This window comes from Acinonyx jubatus, chromosome A2 (genome assembly GCF_027475565.1).
Source record: "Acinonyx jubatus isolate Ajub_Pintada_27869175 chromosome A2, VMU_Ajub_asm_v1.0, whole genome shotgun sequence".
Lineage (NCBI taxonomy): Eukaryota > Metazoa > Chordata > Mammalia > Carnivora > Felidae > Acinonyx > Acinonyx jubatus.
Window position 1 is genome coordinate 63,480,803 of NC_069383.1, and position 13,690 is coordinate 63,494,492.

Sequence of the window (13,690 nt, forward strand, 5' to 3'; positions counted from 1 at the left end):
TTTATTGAATAAACATGGTTGCCACGGCCAGCATTTTCTTTCTTCAGGTATGGCTGGAGGACTACAGAGTGGACTGAGTGCCGGGTGGACCCTTTGCTCAGTCAGCAGGACAAGAGGCGGGGCAACCAGACTGCCCTCTGCGGAGGAGGGGTGCAGATGCGAGAGGTATACTGCGTGCAGACCAATGAAAACCTCCTCTCGCACTTAAACACCCACAAGGACAGAGAAGGTAAACTATCTTCTTCTTTTCAACTTACACATGCAGACTGAGCCTGGAGTCACCCTGCAGGGAGACAGATACACATATAGATATCCAGAACATGAACAGTCATAACTCTGTTCACATCATGGCTGATATCCACTTTGATGAACAGTAATTTAAATTTTGGTTGTAAAAATAATAGTAATCCAATTCTGTCCCTGGTCAGTTCTGATTTGCTGACAAGTCTTTTAAATATTCTGACTGCAGACTCTGAGTCAAAATTTAGCAGGTGTAACTAATTATAAATACAGAAGAAAACATCTTGTAAGTATACATGTAGAATGGTCATTTATTTTAAAGGCTAGAGTTCCCTTATATAAGATGTAAAATCTGCTTGTAAAATGGCAACCCCTTTTGCTGTTTGTAATATGGTTGACAATAGTAGGTTAAATTATGGTATTGAGTGAAATTTTCATTTTGAATTTAAATGAAATAAATACAGAATAAGTACAAAGTACGACTACAGTAAAAAAAAAAAAATAATAGGTAGCTCAGTCAATTAAGCATCCAACTCTTGATTTTGACTCAGGTCATGATCTCAGGGTTCATGAGTTTTAGCCCCCTGTCTGGCTCTGCACTGACAGCATGGAGCCTGATTGGGATTCTCACTCTCTCTGTCTCTCTCTGCCCCTCCCCCTCACATCTCTCTCTCTCCCTCTCTCTTTCTCAATAAATAAATAAATAAATATTAAAAAATAGTAATGACATGACTTTTTAAAAAACTCTTGATTAAACCCTTTGATTTGGAAAACCTGTCTTAGAACCATTTTTGTTGTTTAAATCTCAATTTGGGGACCAGATGTGCTAAGTGTGTGAAAGGATAAGTGAGTTCAAGATGGTCAAGGCTAAAATTATATATTATTATATATTAATATTACTCTACATTTCTAATAATTATTAGATTAAGTTTGTATTCAATTAATTGCTCTTAACTCCCTACAAATATGAATGTTTTTAAGCAGTGTTATAGGCAGACCTTCTTACCTTCCCTCTACCTGAGAAGAGCAGGATTTCTATCATTAGTCCATTAAATAAATATCTATTAGTTGCCAACAGAGTTTCAAAAATTGTATGAGGTGATATGGATGGAAATATCGATACAAAATTTGTGTCAGGAAAGTGCTCATGGTTATCATGAGGGCACGCAAACCAATAGGTATAATACAGTATGAAATGCATTAAAACTTGAGTTTAGAATATCTGGGGGGGTGGGTAGAACAGAAACAGAAACATAGTAGAAGTGGCACTACAGCTGAGTGATGACACACACCTCCCATTCAGGAAGTGGATCAGGAATGCAAGAAGTTTATTCCAGGCAGAGAAGACAGCATGTATTGAAACCTATGGGTGAAGACAAGCAAAAGCCAATGAGAAATCTTGCCAAAAGAGATGAGTGTGTTGTATTTGGCAAGTTGTAAATAGGATAGGGTAGTATTCCCCAGCAAATATGTTGGTTGGAAAGGGAAAAGAATAAGGATAAAGACCCAAAATAGGAGAATTTTCAGAGAAGAAATCTGGTGAAGGATGCCCAGAAGAGAAGGGAAAGAACCAAGAGAAATGAGTGTTAAAAAAAAAACAGAAGAGAGGACTCCTCTGCCTCCCCCCAAAATTAGTGGCACCAATGACCAGCAATTCATGGAAAATAAGCACTGAAGTTGTGCATTTGCAACTTGCACAATTTAATTGTTTTGTATCCACTAACTTTACATAGTATGTCACCCAACTCATTTAGGAATCTAGCCTAGGGATACATTTTACTACTAATGTTTCTTGAGGTTGTAAGAAAGTAGCGTAAAACATGTAATGTTAGTACATTAATATTTTCTTGGCCATTTTAATGGCCACATTTTTAACACTGTTAGGTGGATTTATTATAGCAGTCCTTTCAGAGTAGTATAATTTCATTGCTATAGGTAGATCAGATTTTAGTTTCTGAATGTCAGTTATGTCCTGTGGGTTATTACTTTCAAAAGATCCTTCAGAATTCTGAATTGCAACTGGGTGGGATTTTTTTTTTAACCATTTTGCCATGGAGTCTCCCTATCACTGCCAAAAGCATGGCAGAGCACCAAAAAGTCACAGAGAAAAAGGGAAACAAAAAGAACATTGTCGTTAAGATGTATGTGTTGGAGTAAAGCAAATGCCAAAGCAATGATCCATGGATATGGAAATAATCAATTTGCCTAAAATTAATATTAATCATATATGTATGTAACATGAATAATTTGGTAATTTGTGTCATTTCATTTCAAATACCAAGAATACTAATAAACCTTATGTAGTCTTTTTAAAGACAGTTAATCCTCCCTAAAAGTTGCAGCTTTTTTTTTTTTCTCAGAACTTAGACTATATGAATTTCTCCCCAGAAGCACTTACCATTTCCCACTGGGAAATTTATTCAATATGCCAGCATCCCAAGGGTGATGTGTAAGACTGTACATGTGTGTAGATGGAGAACAATTAGGCTGTGGGCTGTGAGCATTGTTCACATTCTGTTTTCTTCCAATAAATACCAAAGAATGAAAGCTTACTTTGTAAAAGAGAGGGAAAGTCCTCCAAATCACTCCTTCAATGAGTCCTAAAAAGAAAGTACTGATCTCAAGTAATCCTGATTGTATAACCATGAACAACCTGCCCCAAGAGCAATTTGTATTACGCTTAATACGAAGAACGCAGTCTACACTGTTTGTAGATTTGCACCATGTGTTCTCTGAACAAATGTCTTCTTTCCACATGTAACCAAGTTATTAAAAGATACCTTAACCTAAAGTAAAATACTTTAATTCAAAATGAAATTTCCTGATGTAAAAATACTGAAAACAAGTGATGTGAAGTTCACATAAAATTCCTTTATTACCTTGGCACATCACATTACACACAGGAATGGTAATATCCACCTTACCACAAGGACAGGGCCACATTAAATAACTTTATTCATTGGTGTATTCACTACTATTAATAGACTCACACACACCAGGCTATAAAAAATTCTCCTCCCTTCAGCTAATATATTTAGTTTCCAGAAAATCAAAATGTATCTTATTAAAGTACACACAAAGTATAATGTATTATATTTGCAACTTCGCACCTTATTTGTGCCCATTGAATTATACCATCGGAATATTTATGAAGTTGCTGATAGTACCTATAGATAATTGGGAAAATGTATCTACTTGATATTGGAGACCATCCATATCTTATTCATGTATTGCCGCAGGCCACAGGTAACCCTCCCAATCTTGACAACATTTGTCCTACAGTATTTCAGGTGAGCAAAATTTCCACTTCTTTAGAAGAAAGGTTTGACAAGTTTTGTACTGAGAAGAGTTAGTAGTAACACCCTGGGCAGGTTCTGTTCAGCGGGCTGATCAGAATTCCAGCAGGCTGTGAACAGTGTTCAGCTTATGCTGGCATGAAATTGACCCTTATGAGAATATGACAGGAAGAGGCTTTGCCCATGGGGAGGTTAGCAGTAGCTAGAAAACTGATGAAAATGTTGCTTATCATTGGATACATAAACATGAATTGATTTTTTAAAGAGCTCAGAGTGAAATGAAAGTAGATTTTAACTCTATAATTCAAGACATTCTTTTAATACAGATTGAACATGTTTTTAAATGAAGGAACCCAAGAGTATTGGTTCTAAAGCACCATGAAGCTTTCATGATATATATTATAGGAAACGTTAGAACATTATTTTGTAGAAAATAGATTGAAAAGTCCACAATGAACTCTGGATAAGGTGTGTGGGCTTGGAGGCTATTAAGAAAAACAGCCTGGATAATGAGCCTGTATGATGACATATAATAAGATAAACCAGCAGAAAGTTTGGACGATCGATGGAAAGATGGATGGCAGGAAGGTGGTTGAACTGTGAATGGGTAGACAGAAAGATGAAGAAGGAGTTCATAATTTCCCATGTTCTGCAAAGAAATAAGGAGAATAAAATAGTCACCATCTCTAAATGGGATGCACACTATTTATAATTGTAGTTGTTTATCCACAGTTTCCACAAAGTAGCCCACTTTGGTCAAAGCTGATTTGAAAAAAAAAGAGAAATACAATGCTTATGGTGCCATTTCCCTGTTATTTCAGAAAGTAAATATCAGAGTACGTCGAAGTCTAGTGCTGCACCTTTCCTTTCCATCACTTTTGAAATAACAGGTAGGTGAGAACATTTTACATGCCATTTCGATCAGAAATATGTATCAGACGTTCTCTGTACATTTCCTTATATAATCCTTAAATGATCTTGGAAACACAGTGGTTTACTTTTGCTTTCTCTGTATCTAGAAATGTGTCCAGGCGGACCCCTCAGATAGAAGTGCTTTCATGTTTCTTGACTTTCTATAACATCTTTGTGTAGATGTTAAAATTATAGAAGAACATAAAAAGATGTTAAAATTTACCAACTTTAAATGGTCACTAGGATACCATAATTATATACACAGATATATAAAATTTGGTTATGAATGCTTCTGTTGAGATAAATTGACAGTATGAGCACTTCTCAAAATTTATCCTATTTCTAAGCACACCACTTTGAGCTCTACTCATCTTTTGAAAAAATTTTAATGTTTATTTATTTTTGAGAGAGAAAGAGGGGTGGGTAGGGGCAGAGAGAGGCAGGGGCAGAGGTTACAAAGCTGGCTCTGTGCTGACAACGTAAAGCCTGATGCAGGGGTCAAACCCACAAACCGTGAGGTGACGACCTGAGCTGAAGTCCAACGCTTAACTGACTGAGCCACCCAGGTGCTCCTCTCCTAATCTCAATAAGGTAAATGAAACAGGAACAAAATAACACCATGACTCCCTTTTGAAGACAGCCTTCACAGTTGCAGGGGGATGTAAAAAGCACTGTGGTATAATTATAGAATAATTAAAACATAGGAAATCCTTGAAAAAAGTCAGATATTTTTTGGAAATTACTTCTAGGATATTTTGTGGGAGAGAAGGGCTGTTAAACCTATGAAATTTGTGATGAGTAGATTACAAAATAGAAGTGAGATACCAAGAGATGTCAGCCACTGGAATAGAAGCTAATAAAAACTTACATGCTGGGAACTAGATTAAGTTGGTCAATGGTCTACCCCCAAGGTAATTTTTAGAATTTTTAGTAGAGGAAGAGCTTACTAATGAGATAGCAGGAAGTATCCAACCAAAAACATATATATATATATATATATATATATATATATATATATATACACACACACACACACACACACACACACACACACACACATATATATTTGTTTGTTTGTATACACACACACACACATATACACATATATATACACATATATGTAACAGATTGTAAGCCATGTAAACATGAAAACAGGGCTTATAATGCCTTTAACTTAGTTGTTATTTAATAAACATTTGTTGTTTGATATGTTTACTCTCCCCTTTGTGAATGGCTCTTACAATTTGTCAGAAAATTATTTCTTGAACATTTCAAAAATACTTCTAAAAACTCTTGATTTTAGCAAGGGGCTCTATTCATATACACCCTTCATCCCTGAATAAATAATTATTCATGCCTCTGACTTTGAATAGAGGAAACATGATCTAGTTGTTAGATCAAATGAAAAGAGTCAAAATTCTTGCACTGTGCTTCTTTGTGGGCACTCATTCAAGAGCACATGTTTTATATGTCTTATTCTCTTTTCTAGTTACATACAAAGCTTTACAAACTCTCAATTTCATCTTAAGGCAACTTTCAAAAGAACCCTTTGCAAATAACCAGGAAGCTTCATTTCTTTTCTGCTTGGCCTTATACCCTTATATATATTATTTAATTTTATTTGCCTAAAAATACCTATTATAGAAGATTAGAAAAGCTGAAAATCATCCCTTACAAAACACCTAGACAGGCAGGGTACGATATTGCTTTAAATGCTTTTAAGAGCAGAACTGAGGTCTTGATTAACTAAATGATTTTTCAAAACGAACCAGGAAGACTGAACTGATGCTCTCCGTGTTGCCCTGGGTGGTAATTGTACCTGCAGGAGGAGGGTTACACACTGTGGGAATCGAGAAGGAGTGAAGTCTATAATGGGTATGACATAAAACTTTTAGCCAGAGAAAGAGAGTGAAAATGGAAATACTGCTTTACTTTTTCAACCTCAAAGAGTGATAGCGGCAACGAATGAGTGAACTCAACTTACCTAGAGAGGGAGAGGACAAGGAAGCAGGTCAGCCTGAGCCTTAGTTTGAAGTCAGGGCAAGAACAAACCTTTCCTATGAACTCCACGTAAGGGTCTGTACTCATATTAATTAATTAAGTTTCAAATTTATGGAACGTCCATGAATCCAAAGACCACCAAACTGAGAAACTAATATAAGAAACAGCATCAGGCAGGGGTGCCTGGGTAGCTCAGTGGTCAAGAGTCCGACTTCGGCTCAGGTCATGATCTCATTGATCATGGGTCTAAGCCCCGCGTCGGGCTCTGTGCTTACAGCTTGGAGCCTGGAGCCTTCTTCAGATTCTGTGTCTCCCTCTCTCTCTGCCCCTCCCCCCACTCATACTCTCTCTCTCTGTCTCTCAAAAATAAATATACACTAAAAAAAAGAAAGAAAGAAATAGCATGACAAATGGTACTACTGAGTTGCCTAACATAAGCAAAAGCAAAATCTTTGAAGGAATGAATACCTTAACCTAAGCCACAGAGTTTCCCCAGATAAAATGTGCCATTCAAAGCTGCAAACTACACAAAGAAAAAATAATCCATTTTAAACAGGATTTAAAATACCTAACAAACATTAAGATTAGACTCACAACGTTGGAAATAATGGAGATAGCAGATAGACACCATAAAAGATATATGCTAGAACTTACTAAAGATGTAAAGGGAAAATTAAAACATTAAATATAATGAATCACACACAAAAAAAAGACCAGATGTTTTTTTAAAAGAACAAAAAAGAAATTCTAGAATTTAAAAGTGCTTTTACTGGAAATAAATAGGTAGATTAGACAGATTGAGCTAAACAGTTATTAATAAACTCAAGACAAATGTAAGGAAGTTAATCAAAAAGGAACACTGAAAATAGAAATTAAGAATAAAAGTGAGCTAAGTCATGCAGAATTAAACAAGAAGGTTCAGAATGAAAAAATTAATAGAAGACATGAGAGAATTTTCTAGATTTGTTGAAAGACAAAATGTACAGAATGAATAGAGACAGCTTTCAAACAGGATAGTGATACACTTAAATATAGAGTAGTGAGATTTCAGTTCATCAACTATAAGGTAGTTCTGTAAGGACAAAGTAAAAGGAAGAAAGAAAAGGACAAAAATTAACCAAAAAGGAATTAATATATCAACAGTGAAATTCTCAACAGCTGAAAAATGGCAAAATAACAAAAATGATATTTTAAAAGTACTGAGAGGGAAATAAATGTCAATTTAGAATTATTTATCCTACCATTAAAAACTACCTACCATCAAAAACTATGGGCAAAATTAAGACAGAAGTGAAAAAGTTGACCTCTGTGAAACCGTCACTGAAAAAGTTCCTAAGTGATAATGTTTAAGATGAAGGAAATTGAAATCAGCAAGAGAAGAAGTCAAGATGTGCAAAGAATTTGATAAACATCTGGGTAACTTAAGTATCGATATGATGAAGCAATATTATACATGACTAAAACACTATATTCTTAATGAGCAACAGTTATATATGACAGGAGGAAATGATAAGGAGTATATTGTTCGGGAAAGGGGACAGATTTGATCACCCTTATATATTAAGTCATGCATGTTAAAAATGTAAGAATAATTATCAAAATAAACTATAATTATTAATACTATATTTGTATAATCATATAAGATGTATTTTTTCCAATCCAACAGGAAATAAAAGGTACTAAATAAAAATCAATTCAACACAACTGCTAAATAAGATAAAACTCATTTGCTTCCTAGAGATCTAATTAATACAAGATAAAGAAGACTAAAAATCTACAAATATAACTTCTATATGTCAGAGTCAAAAGCTTTTACAGGAAATTATTTTGTTTTAATTATTACTGTTTCTTTGAGAGCATTGATCAGTATTATGAGTGTTTATAGTTCTCAAACTAAGAGTATAGATTAATCAGTCCACACATTCACCATTTCTGGCAAATATGTAAACACAGAAATGACACATGATGTATTATTTCTCAGGCGGTAATGCCTTCTGTATCTATAAAGTGCAGCTGGAATTTTTATTTTATCAAGGAAATAACATGAGATTTACTTAAATTATATATGTTTGCAGTGTCAAAACTATTCAGAAGATTGGTTTAATCCATCAAATGGCATTTGATGGGAAATTTTCTTGGATAATTAAAAAATGTCCAGAACTTTCTCTAGTATTTTTAGAGTGAAGAATAATCTCCAGTAACATAAAACTCCATAAAAATTACATTGCTAAAGTGGTATTGTTCAATGAAGTATGAATGTGATTGCAAACTTTTAAAATTGAAGGAGAGAAACATTGAAAATTCATGAGTACCTATATGTCAAACCTATCTCCCTTTTTGTCATTCGTTTCTCCCAGTTTGTAATGGGAAAGATGAATGACATGGGCATTATTACCTAGGCAAAGGTAATAATGACAAGGGAATTATTACCTAGAGAAGATAAAATGTATTATTACCTATCTTGGTGTCTTGAACAGAGTCATAGATGGTATGGTGATAAAATATGTGAGTAATATTAAGCTAACAAGGATAAAATATTGGAAAATAAATTTTGACACAAAAAGATGTTAATAGACTAGAAACACTGGAATTTCTAAAAGAGTGTGAAGTCTAATGGAATACTTACACATACCAAAACTTAAGTCCCAAATGCTCAGTCTAAAAGAAAACAATAGTCATAATGATGATATGATGACAGTGACAATATTGATTGAATTTATTAAGACACTGTTAATTATGTGGTTCCTGCAATGATTAAGTGCTTAGTGTGGGGAACAAACAGTTGGAATCAGTGACTTAATGTTAAACTCATCCTGTGTCTGTTCTCCCAAATGTTACTCTTCTGAACATCAATCACAGTCTGATTGATGAAGTGCTACAAATTTGGATATCTTATTTGATATTCCTTCATTCACTCCATAATTACTTATTGAACAATTATTAAATTGCATCACTGAAGATAGACGTTGAAGATAGAATGTTTTAAAACAAAAGCGGACTTGATGCCTGTCCTCAGGGAGCTTATAGCTTCATAGTAAGTAGCCTTGTCTCTATAGTTTTGTTTACTGGATTTTCAGAACTGACGCTTCGTAAGGCTAACATGGAGAAACTTCTACAAATATACCAGTTTGAGACTTCAATTAAGCTCTGAAAGTACATTACAACCATGGTCCATCCTTAATAAAGAACCTTTACCCTTATTCCTTGGGTGAATTATTTTTCCAAGACATATATATTGTCAGAATACAGTTTAAGTATCACCTGGATGTTTTAAGAAAATGCATATTATCACCTGGATATTATCCCCTGAGATAGTGATTCTGTAAGTCTGGAATGAGTTTAGAAATCTCCCTCTATTTTATAAGCACCATTATGATTATAATCAGGAGTTTATTTTACTATAAAGCCAATGAGAGCCCTTTTAAAAGGCTTTCTAAAGCTATATAAGAGGCTAGGATAGGGTCAGGAAAGCTCCTGGTTTTCTAAGCCCCAAAGTTGATATAATTTAAGGGTCGCTTATTATTTTTTTTTAAAAATGCAAAATTCTAAATACAAAATCACTAAGATCTCTGCCAAGGCCCCAGAAAGGGACTGTGCATGAGAAGGACCTGAACCTGAAGCTTTAAGACTTCTGAATAAATCTGTCCCAAATTCTAGCATAAGCTTTTGACCTCTAGTGGAGCCAAAGAGAATCAGTACTTTTAAGATGAGACACAGAAACAAAGGCATATATGTCTAGAAAATGGGTTTTCCACATTTCTGAGGTCAGACTGGCAAGGAAAGAGTGGGAAAAGTCACTGTGCCCTCAGAAGTGAAGTAGAACTTTTAGTTCTAATACTGGTCTTATTTTCACTCATCAAGCCCTAGCTTGGGGTTCCCAAGCTACAGATCTTTAGAAAACCGCTATACCTTGCCAGCAGTTAAGCTAGGAAATTGGAGAGGAAGAGCATCTAAGATACTGTTTTATCTTCATCCCTATAAACCCAGATGGAATGAAACCATAGCTATTAGTAAAGGTCCTTCCGTTAATGAAAGAAAGATGGTGGATAAAATGTCACATAACCTGATAGTGTCAAGTGACTGTAGTACATGTGCTTTTTGTAACCCTTAAGCACTTACTTCCCTGAGAGTCTGTTGTACATGAATGATAGCACCAGAAGGAATTTTGAAACAAGCACTCAGGGATGCGCACTGGTGAATGAATACCATGTTTTCCAAGGCACACTCCTGCTCTCTAAGAATGTAAAAGAAATGGTTTGTGGCTGGCTATTGCCTGCCTTGCTGATGATTGCTCAGTAGGGAGTAGCTACTCTCACCAATGTTAACAGAGGAGTACAAACTACATTGTGGAACTCATTAATATTTATTCCTTCTAAAAGCAATGGGCAATAAAAAGGGAAATAAACCAGGGAGAATAGCAGTGGGAAAAGGAAGCCATGACAACAGATTCATCTTGGAAAGATTTCACCGTTTATTGCACATAAAAATCCACTCGAAATACAGGATCCATATTGTTATATTATTAACCTGGAATCCACTAAAAAGGCCTCTTATTGGGTCCAGAAATCTGTGAAAAAAATTGTATATTGAGCACAATTCAAGAACTCAAAGTAGCCATCCATATTCTTACATGCATTTAATTTACTTTACAGTTTCACATTTTTGCTACTGATCAAACAAAGCTACATGTTCTAAGTGTCAGTCTGTGCTGTATCTGCTTATACACAAGGACTTTCTCAAGGCCAGGGTTTTCCTGTCTGTTGCAGCAGAGACCAGTTGGCATTGTTGCTCCTTGTTTCTTGGTGCTCCTCTATTTTCTCCATTAAAATCCCTTCAGCCATTGTCCCCAAACTCTCCAAATATCTCCTCCTATTTCAGATCATCTTTTTCACACTGTAAGACCTCAGTGATTTTTCTCCACCCAAAGCCTATAGCCTTCTTGTTCTGTATTTATAATTTACCACTTGATTACATATGACTCTATTATTTTACAATCACTTCATGAATATGCCAACTTCCCGAGATTTTAAGCTTCTGAGGAGGGTGTAGTGTTTTTCCCCTCCTAAATTTTAGTATTAAATAAATAATTCTAGCAGAGGTCTGGGTACATTGGCTGATTGTGTCATTTAGAAATATTTTTAAGAAGGGGAAAACCCTCAGAGGATGTTTACTTCCTGGACATCTAATTCATAGAGTTTCATTTCAGATTCATCTCTATGTCTCACCAACTTCATTCTGTTCCTCCTTTGTTTTCCTTTCCTCTGCAAAGGCCTAAGGAGAATATATGTAAAACACATCCTAGCGTGAGACTTTGCCAAAATGAATATTAATTGCTTTTGTTTATGTGTTTACTTTTCTGGTTCAATTGAGGAAAAGGGAGGAATTTTTAAAATAGTTTTACTCTGAACCTTTTACATGTAGTAAAAGCCCAATTGGATACTTGCCTTGCTAGTTGAGAAATGTAGCACAGGATGTGTAATTCGTGCATTCTCTTTATAATACATCCCAAGATCCTGTGGTACTTACATTATAGATTAAATTGCTCCTTTCTTGGAAAGAGAGGGCTTTATTTGCACTAATCCAAACTAAAAAGAAATATAACAAATTTTATTTCTGGAGTTATGAGAGTCGGAATAATTACAGCTGCTCTTGATCTGTGACACTGAATCCTGGAGAAATTTAAACAGCACTCTACTGCTCCAGGATTTTGGAGGAAATGCTTACAAGAACCCAGGAATTTTTTGGTTGCTCTAAAAAGAACACTTTCACCATTGCTCACCCCGAGTATGCCACACTGGTCCAATGGCCCCAAATGTTACCCAGGATTCCAAGGCATCTAAAACCACATTTGATTAGGCAGAATGATGCCCTGGAGAACTTAACTCTTCCCTTCCAAATAATATTAATGATGAGATGGAGAAAAAAAGAATTTTTTTAGAAAAGCCATAGTTTCACATGTTCTCAGGTAGGTCTGATTAAAAAGGCTTGGATCAATTAAGTTCTTTCTTCATGAGGAATTTCTAAAAGTACTTTGAAAATAAAATCATGTTTTTCTTTAAGAAAGCTGTTGATCCATTTCTCTCTTCCAAATATCCATAGCACAGGAGTAAGAAAAGAAACTAACATGTTGTGATAGATAATGTCTTCCCATTAATATATGACTAATTGGATAATTGGAGGTTAATTTTCTTAGGCATACTAAGACAGTAAGTGACAGAAGATGAACTCAAAGCCAATGTTTTGTTTTGTTTTGTTTTGTTTTGTTTTGTTTTGTTTTTACTCCAGTCTAAACTCTATCTAGTAATACTCCCCTGCCCTGTGAATTTGCTTCAGAGTAAATGACTGGGTATAGTCACTGTCTACAACTTTACCAAAATCACAGAAGTAAGTGCATTGTATTATCCGATGATTTCTCTTTCATAAAAGTAAAATAAATAAAAATGCCATAGACATCCGCCTCTAATAACAGAAAACTGAAGGAAAACTAAGCGTAGTTTAAGCCCTTTTTAGGATTCAACTCAAGAAGTTTATTCCTGAGATTGTTCTGTAAGGTCAGTGGGATTCTTGTCAATGGTTATTTGAACCAGTATTATATTGAATCATACGAAATTGCTGTCTTTGTAGGTCAAGATCCGTAGACCAGTGACAATTTCATATGGTCCAACAGAATAGGTACCTTTACTGTTTTGTGTCCAGTCACCTGGTATGATCTATTCTTCATCCCAGACTTTCTCCACTGTCAGAAGCAAGCCTGCAGCTCCTGGCTATGAATTACAGTCAATATTTTCACATGAACAATATGCATTTGTGCTGTGTGTGGTATGCTTTAGAGAGGTAATGATTGTCTTCTATAAAAATATGTAGATTTCCCCATAGTAGATATTCTTTATGGGAAAATAACTCCTATTGATGGCTCGGGAGTGACTTGAATTCATCAAGTAGCTTTTATTTTGTGCACATTTAGAAAAGAAATCTCCTGCATTCAATATGTGGTTTTTAATACTTACCTATGCCCCACGTTGTTTTATCTAAGTACGTACAATAAAAGGAGATAAAGTGACTTTACGGGATAAATGGATAAGTAATGTGGGGCAAAAGAATAATGCTAGTAGAAAGAGAATATCAAGCCAATCATGAATATAATGAAGATAATGTACAAAATACATGCCATAAGATGCAGTGATTCTCTTAATGTAGGACCACACGTTTTGGCTCTAAGCTCATAAGAATCCATGCAAAGA

At 35.2% G+C, this 13,690-nt stretch overlaps 1 protein-coding gene across 3 annotated transcripts in view; it reads left to right on the forward strand.

Annotated features, from left to right (window-relative positions):
• The window catches only part of THSD7A (thrombospondin type 1 domain containing 7A), a 434,325-nt gene that overhangs the window by 219,129 nt on the left and 201,506 nt on the right, over positions 1-13,690 (forward strand). For 2 of the 3 annotated variants that reach the window (XM_053218410.1, XM_053218412.1), the window contains exons 4-5: positions 48-229; positions 4,358-4,426. In XM_053218410.1, coding sequence (XP_053074385.1) covers positions 48-229; positions 4,358-4,426 — 251 coding nt within the window. The remainder of the gene's footprint in view (positions 1-47; positions 230-4,357; positions 4,427-13,690) is intronic. The other variant, XM_053218411.1, reaches the window with a different exon arrangement.